This window comes from Calypte anna, chromosome 10, assembly GCF_003957555.1.
Source record: "Calypte anna isolate BGI_N300 chromosome 10, bCalAnn1_v1.p, whole genome shotgun sequence".
Classification (NCBI taxonomy): domain Eukaryota; kingdom Metazoa; phylum Chordata; class Aves; order Apodiformes; family Trochilidae; genus Calypte; species Calypte anna.
In genome coordinates, this window is record NC_044256.1 from 21,032,779 (window position 1) to 21,056,554 (window position 23,776).

Consider the following 23,776-nt stretch of genomic DNA (forward strand, 5'->3'; position numbering starts at 1 on the left):
GGACCTTGTCCCCAGGAGCACCTGAGCCCTCAGGCAGCTGCTGCAAACTGGGGTGTCCAAACCTCCCTGGAGCACTGGGCCCCCCAGCAGTGCTGCAGGAGCTGGCAGGGTGCAGGACAAGCAAACAAGGCAAACAAACAAAACCCCCACCTCTCTCCTAACAGGAAGAAAAATATTTTTTCAAAGCTCTGGAGTTTTTACAGCTGGCGAGAGCCAGGAATGGGGAAGGCTGGAGGGCAGCCCTGGCCAGGCAGGTCCAGATGAAGGAAGAGCATGGGAGAATTGGGAAGCAGAGAGGAGGGAAGGAGATGGAGCAGCTCAGAGCCAGCTGGGAGGTTGCTGCCCATGCAGGGGAGCATCCCAAGCCTCCCAGCTGAGGCTGCACCAGGAGAGCTGTGAAAATTCCCTGGCTTTGAAGCCCAGGTCTTCCTGGAGACAAACAGCTCTAATCCACACTCCTGAGTAATTCTCTCTTTGGCAGCACATCATACCAGCAGTGATTCAAACCTCAGGGCAGCTGCACTGGCTTTAATCTAGGTTTTATTTTTGTAAACTACAGTTTCAAGGAGAAGGCTCGGAAAGTGGAGCTGGGGATGGGTGGCAGGGAGCAGAGCCAGAATCCCTCCTGTCTGCAGTGCAAACACTTGAGCTTCTTCAAGCCCAGGGACCAAATGTGAGAAGCTTTGATCCTAAAGAGCTACGAGCCCTGTCGGGGAGCAGAGGGGTCAAACCCCCCCAGTCCTGCCAGGGCAGCTCCCTTTGCTCTCCAGCTGTTACCCAGAGCCCAGGGCAGCTCCAGATGGGCTCCCGGCACCCTCCCTTCCCTCCCAGCACCATTTCTCTCCTCTGTAAAGTTATCACCTACGAGGAAACGAGGCTCCACAGAAAGCAGACTTGAAAAGGAAAGTGCCCTCCCCTCCATCCCCCTCGGCATCCAGCTGGGCTGCCCACAGGACATCAATCCCAGCCAGGGGCTGCTGCAGAGCCCGAGCAGAGCCAGTCCCTGGCTGCAGTCAGCAGCCCGGCCACACGTGGGCTGAGCAGCAGGGATTCAGCAGGAGGATCCAGAGCCAACCAGCACGTTTCGAATCAGAAAGCCAAGCCCATGGCTGGAAACCACCCACCACCAGTTCACCCAGTGCCCCGGGCAGCAGGCAGTGGTCCCACCTTCCTCCGAGGATGCTGCTCCTGGACATCCATCAGAAAAGGTCCTGGGCTTGCGGGACACTTGCAGGAGGCTCCATCACTTTCTGAAGAGGAAGATGAATCCCAGCTCAGCACCAGCTCTGCTTCCCTGGGCTGAGCAGAGCCAGGATGCTCAACTGCAGCAGGAGGGGCTGGGGCTGCACAGACCAGAACCTGTGGTTAACCCCCAGTTCTTACCAGCAACAAGGCCTTTTAAACTGGGAAAGAACAGCTCAAGGTGACATCTTGGGAATGAAGAGCTCAAGTGTTTGAGGCTGGTGATAGCTGTGAGCCAGGGCAGAGCCTGCTGCTCTGCAGACACCCTTCTTGTCTTGGGGAAAGAACAACTCGATAGTCTGAGTAGCCTCGGGGTTTGGCTGGGGGGGTTGTTTTGTTGTTTTGGTTTTTTAAACAGCGTTAAAGACTCTCAGGTTGAGAGATTCATTTCTCCCAGGATATTCAGAAGGAAGGGAGATGCTCCCAGAGCAGCAGAGGGGATGGAGCTGAGCTGGACTGGGAGCTCTGGCTCTGGAGGGTTGGTGGATGGGCTCCTCCTTCAGATATTATCCTTTGTCAGAGGCTCTTCAGGAGCAAACCTTGCTGCTTGCCTTGCACCCAGCACCAGCAGGGCCAGGACCAGACCGGTGCCAGAGCAGACACGATGTGGAAGAATTAAAAACCTAGCAATTATTTTTGTTTAAAAAGCCGTGAGGGACCTTTTTCACCTCTGTCACACCTTCAACGCTCCAACCCAATATTCCCAGCCTCCCAAGGCAGGAGGGCCGGTACCAGCTCTCCCTGCATTCAGAACCCCCTGGGTACCGATTTTTTTCCTCCTCCCCAGCACATCCCAGCACATCCCAGCACATCCCTGTCCCCAGGGCAGCGCTGGGGATGCGGGGCCGTCCCGCTCGCTCTTGTCCCCGTCTCTGGCACCATCTGCAGGTGGCAGGGACACCCGCAGCTCCTCTCCTCCTCCGGGAGAGGCAAAGAGAGGGGAGTGGGGAGCAAGGGGAGCCTCAGACCCCCGGGTTTAACCCCAGATGTGTCCTCGCCTCTCCCGCTAACGGGAGCATCACCCCAGGAAGCAGCAGAGGAGGCATCAGGAGCCCGGTACCCAGCAGAGCCCCAGCACCAACCAGTGCCCCCCCTGTCCCATGCTGTGTCCCACAAATCTCTGCCCTGTTCCTCCTCCCTGGGGAGGCACAACTCGGCTTTTACCGCCAGCTGAAAAGATCTCACCAAAGAGAGGTCTGGGCACCAAACCAGGAGTCTCTCCCAGCTCCTCCTCGGCTCTGTGCCCCCAAAATCCTGGGTCCAGGAGAGCCCCCAGGGATCTCTCAGCACAGGGTAAGGAAAAGGCAGAGCCTGGGGGCTGGGATGAGCTGTGGGAGCCCGGGGGGGTGTTGCTGAGCTGGTCCCACACATCCCTGAGCACCCTGCTGACTTCTCACCTGGGTTCAGTGAATCCTCACAGCCCGTGGCAGGGTTGGCAAGTCCGGGTTGAAACTGCCCCACCAGCACCAGGGGGAAAGCATGACAACACCTGAATTCCTCAAAATCCAGCCCAGATTGTGCCCCCACCCCCACCTGCAGCTGAGCTGCCCAAGAACAGACCCACAGCAGGAAAAAACCAACCTTGGGCAGTGCATGGCCACTGTCCCCATCCCTGTGCCCTCCCCACCCCATGCCCAACCCCCTGGGAAATTCCTGCTCCCCAGAACATCCCAGCAATCCCAGATCCCTGGGCCTGGCAGCTTCCCCTGCTCCATGGCAAACAGAGGGCTCAGCCCCTTCCAGGAGGGGGGTTTGAGCTTCCCAAGGGTGTCCAGCAGCTCTTTTCCCTCCCTCCAGGAGCTGTCACTTCACTGCCACCATCCCTGTCCCCATCCCTGCTGACAAGCCACTTACCAGCAAGTTGTCAGGTTGGGGAAGGAGGAATTTCTCTTTTCTCTGGAGGAGGAAACAGCTGGGACAGGGGAAGGGGAAGGAACGGAGGTGAAAAAGGCACCAGTGCCACAGAGGTGAAAGAATTCAGGAGAGCTGGAAAACCCCTGGGGTGTTGGGGGGGGCTCCTGGCTCCCTGCCCACCTTGCCCCAGCACTGGAAGAGCCCCAAGGATTTCCAGCTCCATTGGGAACTCTGCCAAAGCCTCTGGGGAAAGGGAAGGATCCTCCCAGCAAGCTGCAGAGGTGCCAAGCTCAGCTCCCACACCAGGAGCTCGGGTGGGAGTGGGAGTGGGGAATTCCTCCCCTCCCTGCTTGGCACAGAGGGGTGGCTCATCTCACATCACAGCTCCCAGGGGGGGAAAAAAAACCAAAACCAAAACCCAAACCCAAACAAACAAGCAGAGAGGCTTCTGAAGAGCTTTTGGCTTTGATTTTGATGGTGGAATGTGCAGAAGATTGAACATTTCTGGTGCTGTTTCCTGAGCACCTGGGGGGGTTCCTCAGGGACCCCCAGCACAGAGGAAATCCCACACTGGGCTTCTGCCCCAAGCCCCCAGACCCAGCTCCCCAGCACCCCCAGAGCTCCCTCCAAGCCCTGACATGCCCTGCTCTCAGCCCTTGCTCTGAGCATCAGAAACAGCAGAGCCTGGAAATGGAAAAATCCCCAGACTTGAGCACCCAGGAGATTTCCCACCTGAGATCCCCAGCAGGATGGGAACCACTGCAGGATGGGCACCACTGCAGGATGGGCACCACTGCAGGATGGGCACCACTGCAGGATGGGCACCACTGCAGGATGGGCACCACTGCAGGATGGGAACCACTGCAGGATGAGCACCACTGCAGGATGAGCACCACTGCAGGATGGGAACCACTGCAGGATGGGAACCACTGCAGGATGGGCACCACTGCAGGATGGGCACCACTGCAGGATGGGCACCACTGCAGGATGAGCACCACTGCAGGATGGGAACCACTGCAGGATGGGCACCACTGCAGGATGGGCACCACTGCAGGATGGGCACCACTGCAGGATGGGCACCACTGCAGGATGGGAACCACTGCAGGATGGGCACCACTGTAGGATGGGAACCACTGCAGGATGGGCACCACTGCAGGATGGGCACCTTTCCTTCCTGAAGAGTCTGCAAAATGCACTTTTTTTTTTCCCCATCTTTTTTTTTTTTTCCACAGCAAAACCAAAATCAAAGGCAGGCTCAGCATCAAACGACTGGAGGTTAACTGAGACTTCAAACAACTATCAGACGATGGGTCATTCTCCTAAGAATTATGGAGCAGAAACGAGGCTTCAGTTTTAATATCTGCATTTAATTATGGCCATGTCTGGGGGCGATGAGCAGAAGCACACAAGCCCTGTTACAGATGTGCAGCTCACCCTGCAAACTCTTCGGAAAGAAAAATATTGCTGCACCTGCTAGGGGTGCAGAATGCGAAGGATCTCAGCACTTTGGGGGAAGTCTGGGGTGAAACGAAACTGGAATCATTTTGAAATAAGCAGAAAGGTTCCACTAAAATGGGCTTTTTTGCATTCTGTGGGAAACAAGGTCCACTGGCTCGGGATGTGAGAATGCAAACCCAGAAGAGGCCAGAAGGAGACTTCATGAATCCTGCACTTGGGTTTCTCCTCTAGAAGAAGAAAACCCCAGCACCCAGGAGAGGGTGGAAAGCATCAGACCCTGCCCTGGAACCCAGCACCTGCCCCCAGGCACAGCCTTTTCACACTTCTCCCCATCACAGCCCTGATCACAGCAGCCTTTTAATTAAAGGAGGTGGCTCCGTGCACCTTTTTTTCCTATTGATCTAGAGTCAACAAGAAACCATAAACCAAGAAATTAAAATAATAATTTATAGCCTTTGGCCTGGCTGCCTGCTGGCTCTGCTTGCCAGATTGTACACAATGGTTTCCTGCCTCTGCCAGGACATAAACTTGATACAAGAGCTCCAAAATGAAATAAAAAAAACCCAAAAAAAAAAAAAACACCTCAAACCAAACCCCCCACACACAACCCTATAAGGCTTCCTCTAGAAACCAGCTCTGAGGATGGTTTTCAGCTCCCCCTTTGTCTGATCTGGGGCCAACCCTTGGTTCCAATCATAACAGAAAGCAGAGAAGATGAAAGGCCCAGCTCTGCTGCCAGGTGTGCAGCTGGCACCAGCAGCCTCCCGGGGAAAGGCTTCCAGTGAGGACATGTTCAAGCAATAAAAACCCAAATGAATACCATGTGGCCAGAAATGCCTCTTCATTTCACTGAACTGCTCCAAGTTCATTTTCCCAGGGCAGCCTTTGGGGGTTTCTCTCTGGTTCCATCAGCATCCCAGGGGCTCCCAGCTGCTGTGACCCCAGGGAGAGGGATCCCACAAACTAAAAGCCTCTTCCTTACAGCCCCGAGTGCCTCAAGGAGCTGATTTAAACCCCCCAAAGGACACAAACTCCTCCGAGGCAAGATGCCAAAGTCGAGCAAGCAATTTGTAGGGGATGTTAAGTGGAGAGGGAAGCCACGGAGCTTGTCACGGAGCCACGGGTCGTGTTCCCACTCAGGGGCAGGAGGACCAAATGTTTTATGGCAAAGCTACTGAGTGAAACCCCAAACCACAGGGGGCAGGGGCAGGGAGAGGCAGGGAGGGCCAGGTTGGGTTAAAATATTCTTTTCTGTGGCTTGTTGAACAACAGGACGTAGCTGTTCTGTGGGGTGGGGAGGATGGGTGCCTAAGGAGCAGGGAGCCAGGTCCCAAAGCAGACTGCAGGATTGGGATGGTTTGGTTGTTAAAAAAAAAACAAAATATATATAAAAAATAACTGATTTCTGCTGCCCAGCCTATGCAGCAGAGCCCAGGAGTGACAGCAAGAGCAGAGCTGAGGTCAGGGCAGCTCCCAGGTGATGCTTCAAGAGAAGTTTCTGTGCTGGGGGTGAAGCAGGGAAGGGAAGCACCAGGGAGGGCTGGGATTTGGGGTGCTGGAGGGATGCTGAGGACTCCCAGCTGCACTTCCAGAGGCATCTGATGCCACAGCCCAGGGAAACACCTGCCTTGGGTGGGAAAGGCAGCAGGAAGAAGCCGTGGAAAAGAGGGAGCAGGAAGGAGCAGACCTCCCAGTGGCTGTGTCAGTCCTGCCCAGCTGAGGGTGCCAGGAGGATGCTCCAGGCCATGGGATGATGGTGAGGGGGGGCCAGGGCCCTGGGAGGAGCAGGAGAGGAGGAGGAAGGAGCAGGAGAGGAGGAGGAAGGAGCAGGAGAGGAGGAGGAAGGAGGAGGAAGGAGGAGGAAGGAGGAGGAGGAGGAGGAAGGAGGAGGAAGGAGGAGGAAGGAGGAGGAAGGAGGAGGAAGGAGGAGGAAGGAGGAGGAAGGAGGAGGAAGGAGGAGGAAGGAGGAGGAAGGAGGAGGAAGGAGGAGGAAGGAGGAGGAAGGAGGAGGTTTCCTTCCACAAGGCTGGAGGAGCCTCAGCACCCAGAGAGTGGGGGGCTGCTGCACAGGGGACACAGAGCAGCATCTCTGCTGGAGGACAGCACCAGGGGGAGACCAACAGGACCAGGATAATAAAAATAAAATAAAAATAATAAAATAAAAATAATAATAATAAAAATAAATAATAAAAATAATAATAAAAATAAAATAAAATAAAACAAACAAAAAACCCCCAAAAAAACAAAAAAAAAAAACCCAAACCAAAAAACCAAAAACCAAAAACAAAAAACCAACCAACCAACCAAAAAACCCAAAAAACAAGAAAAAAAAAAACAAAAACCAAAACAAAAACCCAAAACCAAACAAAAAACAGAAAACACCAAAAAAAACGCCAAAAAACAAAAAAACCCCAAAACCCAAAAAACAAAAAACCCAAAACACCAAAAAAACCAAACAAAAATAAAATAAAAAACCAAACAAAAACACAAACAAAACACAAACAAAAACACAAACAAACAAAAACACAAACAAACAAAAACACAAACAAACAAAAACACAAACAAACAACCAAACAAAAAACCAAAACCCCCAAACCCCACCCCAAACCAAAGCAGTGAGATATTCAGCAGTGAAACCATTGCCACCCAGGATGTGCCAAAGGACCTGGTGGGATTCCTCACACACACAGCCATTCCACTGCTTCATTATCTCCTTTTTAGCACCAGGTGAGCAGCAAAGACAGAGAAGTTCTAAGGAAAACTTCAAAATCAAAGAAGCAAACCCAAAACCCTCACTCAACTTCCCAACCCCAGGTACCAACAATTCATATTTCATGAAAAAACAAATTCTAATTATTCCTTTAAAACCAAACCATGCCGTGCAGTGGTGCTCATGCTTCAAGTGAGATGGCTTTGGGTTGAAGCTGCAAAAGGGACCTTAATTAGTCATTAATATAACGAGGAGCTTCAGCTCCTCACTGCCCCTCAGCTCTGGAGCTGCAGGTGCCTCAGCCAGAGCTCAGCCCTAAGGTTTTACTTTAAAAAAAGAAAATACTATTGGAAAGGCTTTTAAATAACCAGCCTTTGAGGTTGGAGATCAAAACACTGACAGAAATACATAAAAACAAATCAGTAGAAACCCACCTGGGAGTACCCAGAGCTGCCAGGACATTCCCTGCTCTGTGGAGCTGGCTCAGAAGCTGAGAACCCCCCCACACATCCAACACTGAGATGGTTTTCCTGAAGTGCCCCTTCAGAGAAACCTCTCTCACACACACACACATTTATTTGGGTATTTTTTCCCTCCCCAAGGTGAAATCAGAGATTTCCAAGAACCCTGCTGCTTACCAACCCGGAGTGCAAGCAGCTCCTCCAAGGAGCCAAGGAATAAAACCACTGAAAAATGAGTTTCACTCAAACTGCTCAGCCCCTGACAACTTCACCACCTTGCTCATGTTCATGTCCCACTGGCTGGGCACAACAATCACAACTACCAAAACTAAATCAAGGTAATGGGGAGTGCAGAGAAACCTTCACTGCCAAGTCACCCCAAGGGATGGGTTTGGGGAGCTGGAAGGAATCATTCTGCAGACTGCCCAGCACCAGATCAGGAGGCAGGGTAAAGCTATTAAGTGAATTAATTTCATTAAAATAGTGGTGCAAGTTGCCTGGCTCAGCCCTGATGTCCCGGGGCAGCTTTGCCCTTTGTGTCCCTCAGAATAACAGGGACAAACCTTGGGTCCCAACCAATGTCACCCCAATTTTACCAAAACACAGAAAAACCCACAGAGCATCCAAAGAAGAGGCATTAACCAGCACCTGGGAGCATCCCAGTTCTGCCAGGTCCTTTCTGTGCCTTTTAGAGAACTGAGCACTACAATAAAAAAAAGAAGAAAACGTTTTATTGATAATCTAATATGGGAGAAGTTTAGAAAAACAAACATAGGACTCCCTCAGTTAAGGAAAGATACAATATAAAATATGCCAGTTAGTATTATCAAAACAGTTCCTCTGGAGCAGGAGTTTCAAGTAATGCAATCATTAAAGAGTTTGGCTAAAAAGTGACATTTATACTGAGATGTTTTCTGTAATAGTCCTCTAGGAAATTAAAGGAAAGCAGCAGATCTGTTTAACTACAGACACGTATTTAGTAAATATATTAAGGGTATTTATAGGGTAAAAACTGCCCTGCACATCCATCACTAGCTCTGCATCCTCCTCTAGTGGCAGCTGACTCGTCAGTTCTGCAACAAGACTGCCCCAAAAGGGACAAAACAGAACAAAAAAAAAAGAAAAAAAGAAAGGAACCAATCATAATACTATTAAAACTCCAAAGGAGCCCAAGCCTCTGAGGCTTCTAGAGAAGCTCCCATGGAGCAGAGAGCTCTGCACTCAGACTTTTGCCTCTGTTTCTCAGGAAGATGGGAGGAAGTTTGGCTTTCCTGCACCAGGATGCCAGATTTTCCCTTGCCAGTTCACAAGCAAAGGATTCCAGCCCAGTGGAGTTAACCCTGCTGGATCAGCCTCAGCCTGGGATTATTTCCTCTGAATAGCCCTAAATTCCATGTTTGATTTCACAGCACTTACTGAGGGAACACCATCCTCCAGTTAAAAACCAAGCTCTGTCTGGTTTTAATAGGTGGATTCCAAGCAAATAAAACTCCTCAGCTCATGAATCCTTCCTGCCTGGGGCACTGTGCTGCAGAACTTACACTTAAGAGGAAAATGCCTTAAAATTTCCACGAGACAGAGCTTGAACACTTTGCAGTGTGCAGCTCAGTGAGCTCCTGAGCCCTGAAATGAGGCACAAGCAGAACCCCTGTGCTCAGATCACAATCCCACAGCTCCAGCCTGCAGCAACCACTGACAAAACTTCCCTGAACAATCCTGGGAGAAGAGGGCAGGAGAGGCAAACACAGAAGTTAGTGTTTTGCTGGAAAACCTGGTTTTTTGGGGTTTTTTTAAGTCTTGCAAGAAGCAAAGGCACTACATTTTTAAGCTTGTATTTAAATAAAAGTCTGTAACTTGGCCAGCCAGGTTACAGCACAGACCTAAACACCATCCCTCTGAGTTCCCCAGCAGGCTGTAGTGTCATGATCAGCTTATGGGACACAAGAGCCACTTTCTCTTAATCATTAAAGGAGATATACAGCTACAGGACTTAGCCAAGCTCATCTGGAGAGAGTTTATTTTTAACATGAGAGTTCAAGTTGTAGGATAAAACCTGGAGCTTCTGGGGTTGGGGCTTGCTTCTTAAAAAGAGGTCAATCAGACATCAAAATAATTTAACTACCATGTCATCATTTTGACTTGCATACCAGCTCTAAAAGATGCTCCACATCTTTTACTTAGCTACTGAAAAACAAACCAGTACCAGCTCTGAAAACCTTAGCAACCCTGTTTTAGAAGACAAAAGACATTCCAACTCTGTGAGGTGTTTCCTGCTTGGGGGTTCTCCCTGCAGCCCTGCTCTGAGCTCCACAAATCCCAGGAAGGTTTCCACTCCTGTCATCACAGCAGCAAAGGCACCAAGCCCCTCAGCAGACAAGTCCCTGCCTCATCCGAATGATCTGGAGCAAAGCAGCTTGGACATCTTCATCCATGTGGCCCTGGAGCAAGCAAAGAGTGAGAAGAGGAATTAGGGATCCCATGAAATGCCAGCCCCCCCTCACTAACAGCAGGAGATTCTTCAGAATCACCCCCCAGAAGTCCTGACTCACTGCTGTGAAACCTGAAATACTGAGTGTCAGAGAAAGCAGAGCCACAGCAGTCATAAAGCATCATTTGGGGAAAAAAGGGTTATTTCTACCCCCCATGTGCTGCAGTAATGGTTCCTCCTCTGCATGCTGCAATATCTGCAGCCTCAGGACATTAATTAGTTAAATGAGTTGATCAGCTCTTTGCTGAGGCAGAGCCAGAGGCCAGGTCTGCACAAGGTCCCAACTTCTGCCCCGTTGCTCTCCAGCATCACCTGGGATGGGGCAGAATTCCCAGGGTGCTCACACCAGCAGGCAGCACCTCCCACCCTGCAAAGCAGGTCACTGGTGTGACACTGGTGTGACACGGGTGGGTGTGACACTGGTGTGCCATTTGTGTGGCACTGGTGTGTGTGCCACGCGTGTGTGTGCCATTTGTGTGACACTGGTGGGTGTGTAACTGGTGTGCCATTGGTGTGACACAGGTGTGACACTGGTGGGTGTGTAACTGGTGTGCCATTGGTGACACAGGTGTGACACTGGTGGGTGTGACACTGGTGGGTGTGCCATTTGTGACCCGGGTGTGCCACTGGTGGGTGTGCCACTGGTGTGACACTGGTGGGTGTGGCACTGGTGGGTGTGCCATTTGTGTGACACAGGTGTGACACTGGTGGGTGTGGCACTGGTGTGCCCATGCAGGTCACCAGGAGAGGGCAGAGTGCTTTTTGTGCTGGGTCAGTCCCTTCTGAATTAAAACCCTCAGCCCAACACCGGGTCCTTGGTGCTGGTTCCGAATCTGAGGTTTTCCAGCACTGAGCTGGCAGAGTCCCAGCAGCCTCCTACCTGCACAGCACTCAGGAGATGTGTCCTGTAAACTGCAACCACCTCCTGGTGCTGCCTTTTGGCATCCTGTAAAAAGGAGACAGGGAGAGGAGGTGGTCAGCAAAAATCAACATAGAATCATAGAATCACAGAATCACAGAATGGGCTGGGTTGGAAGGGACCTCAGAGATCACCAAGTCCAACCCTTGATCCACTCCCCCTGTGGTTCCCAGCCCATGGCACTCAGTGCCACATCCAGGCTCTTCTTAAAAACCTCCAGACACGGAGAATCCACCCCCTCCCTGGGCATTCCAGTGTCTGATCACCCTCTCTGCAAAGAATCCTTTCCTAATATCCAACCTAAACCTCCCCTGGCAGAGCTGAAGCTCTCCTCCCCTAAACCAGGGGAGGTTTAGGTTGGATATTAGGGAAGAATTCTTTAGTCCGTGCCCTCTTATCCCACTGATACCTCCCCGACCCCCCCTGGCTCCAACCTCCTTTCAGGGAGTTGCAGAGAGTGATGAGGTCTCCCCTGAGCCTCCTCTTCTCCAGCCTCAACACCCCCAGCTCCCTCAGCCCTTCCTCACAGCAATTCTGCTGGATCCCTTCACAGCCTCCTTGCTCTTCTCTGGACCTGCTCCAGCACCTCAAGCTCCTTCCTGAGCTGAGGGGCCCAGAACTGGACACAGGACTCAAGCTGTGGCCTCACCAGGGCTGAGCACATCTGCTCTTGCCCTCTTTGCCCAGCTCTGTGGCCTTGGTGCTGTGACCTTACAGGGTGCCCAGAGAAGAATCCCAAGGTTAAAGGCAGCCTCATCTGTTCCCTCTGTTAATCAAGAAATAACCCCACTCCTTTCCTTTTTTATTGCTTACTTCAGCAGAGCAATTTTGCTGCAGGGCTCTCAGAGAGAGGCTGATCTGTGTCAGCCCAGGAGCTGAGATAAAAACTTATAATTTCATCAAGAGCCTCGTTTAGCTCCTCAAAACCATTCAATTTAAGAAGGCTTTGCTTCCTAAGGGTCACCCTTGCAAAAACTATTAAAGATGTATCCTACCTCTGCACAGACTCCCAAGGAACTCTGCTCACACACACAGCTTTAATTATGAGCTTTAAAACTCATCTGTGCACAAAATCCCAGCACTTCCCCCAAAGTGTTCCCCATCCCTGGGAGTACTTGATGACAGCAACAACACTTCACTGTGTTTGCAGACAGGGGAACACGAACTCCAAACCATTAAGGACCCCCCCACACTTCCTTTCAAAGTGAGAAAAGGGAAGGCTGGTGTGGGGTTGGGCTTTTTTTGCAAAATAAACATGGAATTTGCCCACAGAAAAGGTCTTGGCATGAACTGCAGCAGCCTGTCTGGTAGGAACATTCTGCAAATTGTCTGTGTCCTTTTCAGCTGGGAAAGTTCCCAAATTTTGCAACTCCAACACGCAGAAGGAAGACAAATTTACAGAAGCAAGCAGACAGGGGGGGAAAAATAATACATGAACACTCTTACTTTTGAAGTCCAAGCCAGGCAACCCCAGTGCTCCAGTGACCACAGACCTATTTCCTTGTTTATCCAAAAAAAAGGGAGCAACACCAGCACATCTCAAGCCCCACGTGGCACAATTACTTACCACTAGTTGCTGCTGCAGTGTTTTCACTTGGTTCTGGAGCATTTCAACCTGCTGGCTCTGCCTCTTGGAGGGAATCCCAGTGGTGTATGTGAGCTGAGACAAGCCATTAAGAGCTTGTTTTAAACGCTCCACATCATTTAGCAGCTCTGTTATCTTTTTTTTTAGGAAAAAAAAAAAAAAAAGGCACAAAAACATCATTTAAGGATGTCTCACTTACTAAAAACTAACATTCCTGAACATTTTTTTAAAGTTACAGACCCTGGAGGTCAGCTACCAACATCACTGACTTCTGCTCTGAAGAGATTCCAGGGGTAATTTCTAAAAAGGACAAAGAACAAAGACCAAGGCAGGGAAGCTGAACAAACACCACAAGCTGACACCCAGAAGTCTATTTAAACTTCCAGGCTGATTTTCAGGGTTTCAATACTACACGTGAGGGCTGAAACAGAGCAGAAATCAGAAAAATTTAGTACTGTACTACCAAAGGCAGGACTGCATCTGGAGCAGTCCTGGGGACCTAATGCTGAGTTCACAACCCAGCTGCTTGGATTCTGGTTCCTCACCAGTATAAGATGATCAAGAGCATGAAGTGGCACATCCTACCTTGTTATCCTTGGCTTCCACCTGCTTGGCAGACTCCTGTATTCTCTTCTGCAGATCAATGATTGTTGTCAGTGATTTATCACACCTTTCTTTCTGGTCCTTAATTTCCTGCTCGATGCTGCAGCTCCTCAGCTGAAGCAATTCCTTCTCATCCTTCAGACAGAGCTCACTCCTCCTGGCCTGCAAAGCCTCCTCACAGGCTTCCTTGTACTTTTTGTTCACATCAGACAGATTTGCAGCTATGCTGCTGATCTGGGCCTCCAGAGCACTTCTCATGGACTTGTACTCAGCCATGCCAACCACTTCTTTGCTCTCCAGGTCTCTTAAAGCTTCCTGAGTGAGCTGCACCTCAGCCTGCAGCTTCAGGATTTCCTCCTTCTTAGCCTGGTTTTCCTCTTCCTTTTCCCTCAAGGTGGTTTTGGTTGCTGTTATTTCCTGCTCCAGCATCTCCTTCATTTGTGTATATTCCACCAAAGGCACTGAGGATTTTCTCAGCTCTGAGAGTTCCTGCTGCAGTTCTCCCACTCTCAGGGTTTCTTTGTCATAATCCTCCTTCTTGCTCCTCAGGGCTTCCTTCAGATCCTCCACAGTGTGGCCCAGAGCCTTCTTCAAGGCTTCAATTTCTTCTGCTGAGAGATGCTGAGCCTCCCTGCTCAGGGGCTGCTTGGCACCCTCCTGCTCCTCCTTTTCCTCTCCTTTCTGACCTGTGTATTTCTGCAGCAATTCTCTCAGCTGCTCGTTCAGCTCCTCCATTTTCCCTGCAAACATCTTCTCCATCTCACGGGACTTCTCAGCAAGGACATAGTTGTGCTGGAGGTCACTTTGGATGGACAGAACCCCGCTCCTCAGCTTTTCGTTCTCCTCTTTGCACTTCTTGCATTCCTCCTCACTTGCTCTGCACTTCTGCACCTGCTCCTGCAGCTCTGCTTTTAATCCTCTCACTGTGGCCTCAAAGCTTTGTTCTCTGTCTTCAAAGGAGGCAAGAGGGGCATATTTGGACTTGATGCATTCCTGAATTGTGTCAAGTTCCTTCTTCTGGGCTTCTATCTCTGCATGCAACTGCACAATTTCCTCCTGTCCCCTCTTATACTCAGCCCTCACTTCAGCATTGCTCCCCTGCAGCTCCTGCACACTTCTAGTTAAAGCAGCCACTGCACTTTCGTGATCTTTCAAACTTATACACTCCGTCTGCAACTGATTCTCTAAGACCCTCACCTTGTTTTTCAAAGCTCCATTTTCTTCATTCACCCTGGTGAACTCTTGCTTTATCACCTCAGTTTTCTCCTTCAGATCTGACAGCTCCCTGGTGGTCTTTTCCAGGGTGTTATTCAAGGCTGTTTTCACCTCCTCGTGCCTTGCAGCCAGCACACCCTGATCCCTGAGTCTCTCCCTCATGGCTGCATTTTCAGAGACCACTTTGCACACTTTTGCTTGCTCATCATCATATTTTTTCTGAAGCTCGTTAAGCTCCTTTTCAAGCTCAATGCCATTAGATTTTAAAGCTTCCACTTCCTTTCTGTGCTGCTCTGGAGTCAGGCACACAGCCTGGAAGTGGCTGATCTCCTCACTTAAGTTGTTTTTCTCTGCCAGCAACTTTTCAGCTTCTGCTTTGCTTTCGCTGTACTTCTTTGTCATTTCAAAAAGCTTTTTTGTCAGGTCACCAACAGCCAGATCATTTGTTTTCTTCAACTCCTCATGAATTTTTAAAGGCACATTATGGCTTTTAATTTCAGTTTTTAGCATTTGGATTTGCTGCTTGAGTGCCTTGTTGTCAACCTGCAGCCTTTCGAGCTCCTTCTGCAGCGTCTGATTCTTCTGTGACAACTCAGAAATCGTCCTCCTGAGCTCCTCGTTTTCTTGCTCAAACCCACTCCTCATTTGCTCGTGCTCTTCTGGCTTTACATGCTGAGCAAGCTGAGCCTTCTGACTCTCAGATTCCCTCTTTAGCAGCCTCATTTCTGCCTGCAGCTTCCCATGCTCTGCCTCCAGCTCTGCCAGCTCCCTCACCTTCTCACTCACTTCATTTGATAACAAACTCTTCATGTGTTCAAACTGCTCTGCAGGCACAGAGTGGGATAACCTGCCCGCTGCCTCTTCCAGCTGCCCTTCCAGCTCTGTCACCTTCCTTCCCCTTTTATCTCTCTCCATCTCCAACTTCACAAGCTCCTTCTGCAACCTTTTATTTTCCTCCACCAGCCTCCCTTCATCTCGCTTAAATTCTGCCACCAGCAGCTCGTTCTGCTTGATCTGGTTCCTCAGTTTCCCCACTTCAGCAGAGGCTCCCTCATACTTTGCTTTCATTTCTTTTAGCTGATCCTTCAGCTCCTCCAGCACCTTGCTGCTTCCCACAGCAGCTTCATTATTCAGGTGATCTTTCAGAGCAAGGAAGTGGCTCTGCATCTGCTTAACTTTGCCTTCAGACTCAAACATTCTTTTCTGCACATCCTTTAAAGCATCCTCCAGCTGTTTGATCTGCCCATCAGACTCTGCCTTGGTTCTCTCACACTCCAGTGCCAAAGCTTTGCATTCAGACACCTTCTGAGCCAGCTCCCTCTGCAGTTTGTTCATTTCTTCTTTTGCTGCACCATAGCAGGTCCTCAGGCTGTCCAGTTCTTTCTTTAAAGTTTCCTTCTCTGAACTGGAGGACTGGCTGGGCAGGGAGAGCTCCAGGGGTCTCAGCATAGACCTGGACTGAAAATAAATTGGCAGAGAGATGGAGAGATGTTCACAAGTTTGACAAGTCCCACACAGCAGCTGTCACCTGGAAAACTGTCCCAAACCTAGGCATGGAATTTGGGCAAGATTTTTCTTCTTAGAAACACAGAAATCTATTCTTGCCCCTGTTACTGAAGATGTGTATTTCTGCTTCCCAATCACAGCCCCTGCTGACACCAACGAGCAGGTAAATGAGTTTCATTTCCCTTGCCATTCACATTTGATCACTTAGCTGCCAGAAGAAAGTTAATGTATTAAGGGATCTCTCCTATCCCTCAAGCACAAGGAAGTAATTCTAAAAGGAATCAGAACAGTGTCCTGGTTACCAGAACCTCCTCTCTGGGAAGCCTGAGAAAGGCAGAAACTTAATTTATTGTCCAGTGAACCAAAGTGGCAGGAATTATTGTACAGCTGGCATAAAAACATACTGTATTCTGGATTTTAGCTGGATTTGAAGGAGAAAAATACAACGAAGGTGAAAGCCCAATTGCACTTCACACTGTGACTGCTGGCACAGGGGTCTCTGATTCAGTTTTAGATGCTCAGCAGCCACCAGGCTCCCAGCACTCAGAGCTGTGGCACACACAGAGCCCTAGAGGGCACCAGCAGCTAAAAATACAGCCAGCAAACCCAGGATGATTGAAAACCTGGTACTCAGAAGCAGTTTTTAATACATGTACACTTATTAAGTATATTTATTAGCTTTCCCAAGCAACCCAACCTTAGAATTCTCTCCAGTGGCAAAGTATTTCTTACCTGTGATTCCCCAGCAAACACTTGGCCTTGCTTCAGTAGCACATCTTCCTTCCCTAGGTTAAAGAGCATTTAGTTTCTGTTTAGTCTCTGTTTAACAGCAACAACACCAGCACAACAACTGTGATTTTCCTTCCTGCTTTCACTGCCTGCAGTGGGGCTGGGCTGCTGGACTTGGTATTAAAGCAGCTCCTGAATTCAGCCACACAGGAACCCTGGACAAGCTCCTGCTAAATAAAAACACATCCCAGTGTGGCAGGAGAGGGAGAGGAGCAAGCTGTGTGTCTGCACATGGACACACCAGGGAAAAGCATCCCCTGCATCCCAAATTAATGATCTGCAGCCCAGCACCCAGGGAATACCATCTGGGAAGGGACAGGGGTGCAGTAACCAGGCTGGATGCAGAAGGGTTAGGGAATCATTTCTAACTGGGGTGGAAGCTGAGGGTTTGTACTGGGAGTTGCCTCCCCCCCAGTCCTCCCCATCACCAAGTTCCCTTGCCATGCTCTGGACACCAGTGGTTCCAGACATGAAGGAGGGGCAGGGGAAGGCTCAATCAGGAGCACAGCCCTTGCACAGCTTGTTTTTCATGCTGTAAGAGAGGCAGCAGAGCTCCAGTGCACGTTTCACAAGCCCCTGGTTCACAGGAGTGCTCACCAGTGCTGCCCTGCACAAACACCTCAGGGCTGCACGCTGAGCAATAAAGCAGAGGTGACAAAACCCCCACCACCCCTCTGTCTCTGTGTCCTACCACTGCCCCATGCAGGGCAAGCTGAGAGTTCAATGAGTTCAAGACACTTACTGCTCCCAAAGTTACTGCCAGATCCCACAAAGTCAACCTAAAAGCAAAGAGCAAGAAACAAAGCTGAAAACCCCTTTCACTTTTTTACTCTGTGTTCATCCAGGGACTAGAGGGCAAGGGAAGCTTTGGCAGGGATAACCACTCAAGACACTGAACAACTTAAAATTGCTTCAGTATTTACTGCTATAAATATCAACTGCTGTGTTATTATATTGGAAATCAATTAACCTACTTCATAATATTTGAGTTTAGCCTTGAGAGCCTCAATAGTTCTCAGGCTTTCTTCCTGCTGTTTTTCCTTGGTAGTCAGGATTTTCTTCAGCTCATCTTTCTGAAAGAGAAAGGGTGTCAGATAGCCAGAGCCAGGAGAAGGGCTGGGTTTAGAAGATCAAGCAACTTCTAGAAAAGTTCAGGGAGAAATCAGTACTGAAACCATCCCTAAATTCTTCATTCTGAAGTTCTTCCCCAACACTGCTCCTCTACAAGGGGAATATTAAGAATGAACCAGGGGAATATGCACCACCACCACTTGCTGTTGTTTAATTTATTCAAATTTATCAGTCCTGCATTCCTGAAAGTCACTCCAGAGCTGCTTACAACACTGTCTGCTTTAAAAGGTGCCTCAGGGATTGTGTTATTTGTGATACCAGAAATGCTGTGTGGCTGTACACATGGAGTACACACCAGCAGATCCTTCATTTAGCATTTATAGATAGCTCTGCTTTTCTCCAAAGCTTTCATTTCCATGACTTAAATGCAACAGTCTCTATGTCACGTTTCTCTCAGGCTTTAGGGTGATGTCCCTTACCTCATTTTCAAGATCATCTGCAAACATTTGCTCCTGCAAAAATAAATAAAAAAAATTAAATTCCCTCACAAATCATTTTTTCAGTGATGTTTAAGGGCTTTACCCACAGTTCAGCTGACAACCCCACCCCAGTTTCCAAGGCTACATGAAGCGAAGATGCTCAGCAGACAGAGCAGTGTCTCTTGACAGACACCCTGGGAAACTCAATTAGCTTTCCAATTACAGACCATGCACTACTGAGACAGGTTAGGAGCAGAAGTTTGCTGATTTTGGAAAGTATTGAGAAGTTATTTGCAGGTTTGTTTTAACAAGGCAATGCTTGAGGGAAGCTCAGACAAGTCAATGATCCCCAGAGGGAATTGTCTGCCCATGGGCTACGTTCAGGGGAAGCTGCACAACACTCCTGACGTGCAGCTCTGCAAAAATACAGTGAGGGAACAGACATGAGCCTCCAAAAAGCAAAAGAAATCCTGCTTTCATTTTCTTCCTCCATTGTGCTGGTCCTTTAGACCATTAGGTTTTTAAAAACCAGGTTTCCCTTTGATATGAGAAACTCCCCACTGAAAACCTTTGTTTCCTGGTTCTGCCAATTGCAGATTTTTCTCTGTTCCCACCCAGAATATCAGCTGGAAAATAAGCAGTGGCTGTGCCAAAGGACTGACCCCCACCTCCACATTCCATTGTGCAGATGAAGTTTTGCTCTGCTCACCCCAAGATGCCAGGACCCCGTGCAGCTCACACTGCAAAGGGTAGCCACAGATGTTTCTGAGTGCCAGGGAATGAGACAGAGATCTCCTCACATCTTGGTTATTTTAAGACCAAAGCTTTTGCAGCAGCAGCAGAAAATGGCAGTGACACATGTGGAAGACATCCACGGACAAGCAGTGAGGACTTGATGCTCATTACAAATGTTTTCCTGCCTCCTTGCCAGCACCAGGTGGTTGTCCCAGCTCTCCAGGCAGGGCTCACCTCATTCAGCTGGAGCTGGAGCTCACTGATCCTGTCCAGCAGCATCCTGTGCTCCTCCTGCACCTCTCTCATCCGGTCCTTCAGACCTTGGTTTTCTAACTCCAGTTCCTAAAAAGACAGAAGACAAAAATAAGGAACAAACCAGAACAAAACACACACTGGGAAAAACCAAAAGACATTTTAAGAGTCAGTGAAGACACCAAACCAAGCCTTGCCCAACCAACCTCCTGGGGACTGCTGCCTCCTGCCAGCTCTGCTCCAGTCTGCTGACATAAAACCAGCCCCAAAAAGCCTGCAAGTTTTCATTCTGAGTGTGTGCACAGGGTTTGAAACATGAGCAGAGTCAGACTGCAGGCAGTGCTGAAAGCCCTGCAGGAGCTGCTAAGAGGAACAAAACCTTCATGGGAAAACAGCTCCTGAAACCACTGCAGCCAAGGGTGTGAGGAAAGCACCCGAGCACCCTGAGCCCCGGTGACTGCTCCAGCAGCCACAAGAACCACCCCAGGAAGGGATAATCAAGGTAAAAGCTCCATCCCTGTGCTCACAAGCACAGAACAAAGCCTGGGAATCACTCTGCCAACCACCTCAGCTCAAGCCACACAAGTTGCACTTAGAGATCTTTATCCTTTTATTACAAAGCACTTCAGAACACAGGCCCCAGTTTTTCAGTTGTTTGTTCCCCATGGCTTAAAACACTGTTTACCTTTTTGGAGGCTGTAATGACATAGGAACAAGATGAGAAAATTAGTGCTGTTTGGTAAAGCAGTTGTGGTTGGGCTGAGTGTAACACACAAACATCTCTTGAGAATGTTAGGAAGAAAACTTCCTGGTTTGTGACCCTGTGATTCTGCTGCAGGAGGAAGCAGCAGGCAGAAGGTTATGGGATGGGCAGGGTTAAGGCATGAGGAGACTTGCAAGTATGTGTTACACAAACCAGCCTTTTTTTTTTTCCCTGAAAAAGTTTACAGCTGATCTGCATAATTGCCACATTGCAGCCCTGCAATTAGGCTTGAAGTAAACAGCAATATAAATATATATATATATATATATATACACACACACATGACCTTTCTAAATGGAGTTGCTAAGGCTTGTCCTACAAGCACACCCTTGGTTAGCATCCCTGCTCCCCATGCCAGTCAGAAATCCTCCAGGATTGCTTACCTGAGCATTCTGCTCCTTCTGCTGGAGCTGCACGTTCCCCTCCTCCTGCAGATGCAGCCAGTTCCACTTCTGGGACACAGGAGGGACCTGGGATGGCAACAGCAACATTCAGCTCTGCTCCTGCAGACCCCCATGTCAGGGGGAACTGAGGCTGCTCTCAGCATCCTCCTCAGCTTTCCCAGGGGGACAACAACACAGCCACATGTGGCCAGGCTGCTTCTCAGGAGAGGTGACCCCTGAGCTGCCCCAGACAGTCACTGGGATGCTTGTCACAGCCCTAACCCTGAATATGCACAGCCCTGATTATTTCCCAAGCAGGAACAGACACACATCTGATGCCAGAGGGCATCCCCTCACCTACGTGTGAAGCCCACAGCCCCAAAAGCACCAGGGCACAACCCTCATCACCCTCCCTGGGTCTCAGTGCTCAGAGGAGGCAGCTGAGAGTTCCCCCCTTGCAGTTTCACTCAGCTGTGAGGTTCCTCTTGTCCCACAGCTCTCCCCAGAGCCTCTCTGAGCAGCTGGAGCAGCCCCACAGCCAGGTCCCAGCTCAGAGCTGTGGGCAGGGTGAGGCTGTGGCACACACAGGGATGTACAGAAAGGTTCTCATGGCTGCAGCAGAGCTGTACCATGCACCTGCAACCTCTCCTTCTGGGGTACAAATACACTGAGGGTTTGAATTAAAAAAGAAGAAAAAATTGGGGGGGAAAAAAAACGGGGGGGAAAAAACGGGGGGGAAAAAACGGGGGGAAAAAAAGGGGGGGAAAAAACGGGGGGAAAAAACGGGGGGGAAAAAACGGGGGGAAAAAACGGGGGGAAAAACGGGGGGGAAAAAACGGGGGGAAAAACGGGAAAAACGGGGGGAAAACGGGGGAAAAAACGGGGGGGAAAAAACGGGGGGGAAAAAACGGGGGGAAAAACGGGGGGGAAAAACGGGGGGAAAAAACGGGGGGGAAAAAACGGGGGGGAAAAAACGGGGGGGAAAAAACGGGGGGGAAAAAACGGGGGGGAAAAAACGGGGGGAAAAACGGGGGGGAAAAAAACGGGGGGAAAAACGGGGGGGAAAAAACGGGGGGGAAAAAAATGGGGGAAAAAATGGGGGGAAAAAATGGGGAAAAAAAATGGGGAAAAAAATGTTTAGGTCAGTTCAAACCAATTCAGTTTTATTCTCCCCCTCCTCTACCTGCTTTTAAAACCCAAGGTCTGCAGATCCTGGCAGCTCCAGGACACCCTGCATCCCAACCAGCTCTGCCATGTGCTGCAGTGACACCAAAGCCACCTCTTGTCCAGCACCAGCTCCTGGAAGTGGGATGGAAATGAACCCTGGCCCCAAGGCAGGCTCCAAAATCCCTGCTCCTTCTGGGCCCTGCATTCTGACATTCTGACATTCACCTCTTTTTGCACTTCCAGAGGAAAACTGAAGGATGGAGCTGCACTGATGGGGTGTGACCCCTCCCAGCCCCTTCAGACACAGGAGGTCCTGAGCACCATGAGCCTTACCTTTTGTTCAGGCTGCCCTCTCTTCAGACTGCCTCTTGCTAAAAAAGAAAAAAAAGAGTACCACAAGAAGAGGAAGTTAAAAACACCTTTCATTCAGAGCCAGGCAACACGTTCAGCTCTCTCTATCAAGTATTCATCTGGGAGGAAACGTCAAAAAATGGATTTCCCCCTCCCCAGTTAATCAGCTGTGGACACAGGAGCACAGAGTTTTGTGTAAAGCTAAATAATTCCTGTGCTGTCACTGCAATGCTGGGCTCAGCCCTCTTAATACCTTGAGGCACCAGAGCCTGCAGTAACCTTAAAAGCTTTACTGGAACCCAGAAAACCCCAAACCCTGCTTTCTTATCCCAAAAGGCAGCTCACCACCTTTCTCTCTGCAGCCCTGCACACCCCATTCCCTGGGGACACCCACTCCAAGGACACCAACACCAACTCTTCCTACCTGTGCTGGAATCCTCAAGGGCAGCTTTGATTAAAGCCAAAATGTCAATATTGTCCCCAATTCTGGCATAGTAAGCACAGTCATGGCCAAGGCCATCAGTCACCCCCACATCTGCACCATTCCTGAGCAGCACTTCCACTGCATCCTTGCAGCCGTACTCACAGCCCAGCATCAGGGCAGTCCTGGGGAGGGCAGAGAGGGCTTCAGAGACACAGGGATGGAGCAGACACTTCCAGAAATAACCCCTCACACACCTCTGTCTGACCCCAGGAGCCTGCAGCAAGCAGCCTTTCCTCCATCAGGAGACTCAAGCTTTAAAATACCAGTGTTTGGGTATTTTTGGGGAAGGCAGCAGGGCTTGGAGGGAAGGCAGCACAAACCTCCTGCCCCAGGGAGGTACCCAGGGGTCTGAGACCTCCTGAGGCTCTTGGCTTCCTCTCTGCTTGGATCCAAACCCTGACAGACCCCACAACCAAGGCTGAAAGCTCCAGGGGTGCTGAGCAGCCCTGGCAATGCCTCCCAGCACTCCCAGGGCTTTGTTACCCCCTCTCCAAGGAGGAACTGGCACAAGTACAGATTTTCTGTTCCTACAAATAGAAAACCCCTTCCATGAAGAGAAAGGCAAAATTTCAGGTCCCTCAGTGGACACAAGTCCCTCCTGACAGATCCCCTCTTGTGTCAGGACCATCCTGATCCCCCACGGGTGCAGAGTGCAGCTCTGGACAGCCGAGCCCTGGCTGAACCAGGTGTGGTTATTGCCAGCAGAGAAACAAATCCAGGTGGCATTTCAGAGGCAAGAACAAGCAATAAAAATAAATTTAAAAAAAGGCCAAGCTTATCTGCATTATTGCATCTGCACATCTAATTCTGAACTCAATCCCAGGTTCTTTCCACTGGATTTAGAGCATTTATTCTGTAGCCTGAGAGGCAAGGGGCAGCTCCCTGCTCCTCTTCCCCTGTCAGCAGCCACCCCCTGCACCCCTCCATCACCTGCTCTGCTTGTCCCTGGTGCCCCCATCCATCACCTGCTCTGTTTGTCCCTGGCATTGACATCTGCTCCTCTCTCTATCAGCAGCTGACACACTGCAGGACGACACATCTGAGTGGCCAGCACCAGGGGAGTCCTCCCATCCTGCAGAGAGAAGGGGGAGGAAATGAGGGGAAGGAAATGAGGGGAAGGAAATGAGGGGAAGGAAATGAGGGGAAGGAAATGAGGGGAAGGAAATGAGGGGAAGGAAATGAGGGGAAGGAAATGAGGGGAAGGAAATGAGGGGAAGGAAATGAGGGGAAGGAAATGAGGGGAAGGAAATGAGGGGAAGGA

The 23,776-nt window shown here is 50.0% G+C and overlaps 1 protein-coding gene across 1 annotated transcript in view; it reads right to left on the bottom strand.

Moving 5' to 3' along the window:
• Nucleotides 1-8,436: 8,436 nt before the first annotated feature.
• The window catches only part of UACA (uveal autoantigen with coiled-coil domains and ankyrin repeats), a 31,351-nt gene continuing 16,011 nt past the window's right edge, over nucleotides 8,437-23,776 (bottom strand). Inside the window, exons 7-19 of the mRNA XM_030456897.1 lie at nucleotides 23,481-23,587; nucleotides 22,456-22,637; nucleotides 22,014-22,051; nucleotides 20,514-20,600; nucleotides 19,350-19,457; nucleotides 18,381-18,413; nucleotides 17,805-17,903; nucleotides 17,573-17,609; nucleotides 16,774-16,826; nucleotides 13,303-15,993; nucleotides 12,700-12,852; nucleotides 11,094-11,159; nucleotides 8,437-10,163 (exon numbers count right to left, since the gene is read on the bottom strand). Of these exons, the coding sequence (XP_030312757.1) occupies nucleotides 10,092-10,163; nucleotides 11,094-11,159; nucleotides 12,700-12,852; nucleotides 13,303-15,993; nucleotides 16,774-16,826; nucleotides 17,573-17,609; nucleotides 17,805-17,903; nucleotides 18,381-18,413; nucleotides 19,350-19,457; nucleotides 20,514-20,600; nucleotides 22,014-22,051; nucleotides 22,456-22,637; nucleotides 23,481-23,587 (3,726 nt within the window). The 3' untranslated portion in view covers nucleotides 8,437-10,091. The remainder of the gene's footprint in view (nucleotides 10,164-11,093; nucleotides 11,160-12,699; nucleotides 12,853-13,302; nucleotides 15,994-16,773; nucleotides 16,827-17,572; nucleotides 17,610-17,804; nucleotides 17,904-18,380; nucleotides 18,414-19,349; nucleotides 19,458-20,513; nucleotides 20,601-22,013; nucleotides 22,052-22,455; nucleotides 22,638-23,480; nucleotides 23,588-23,776) is intronic.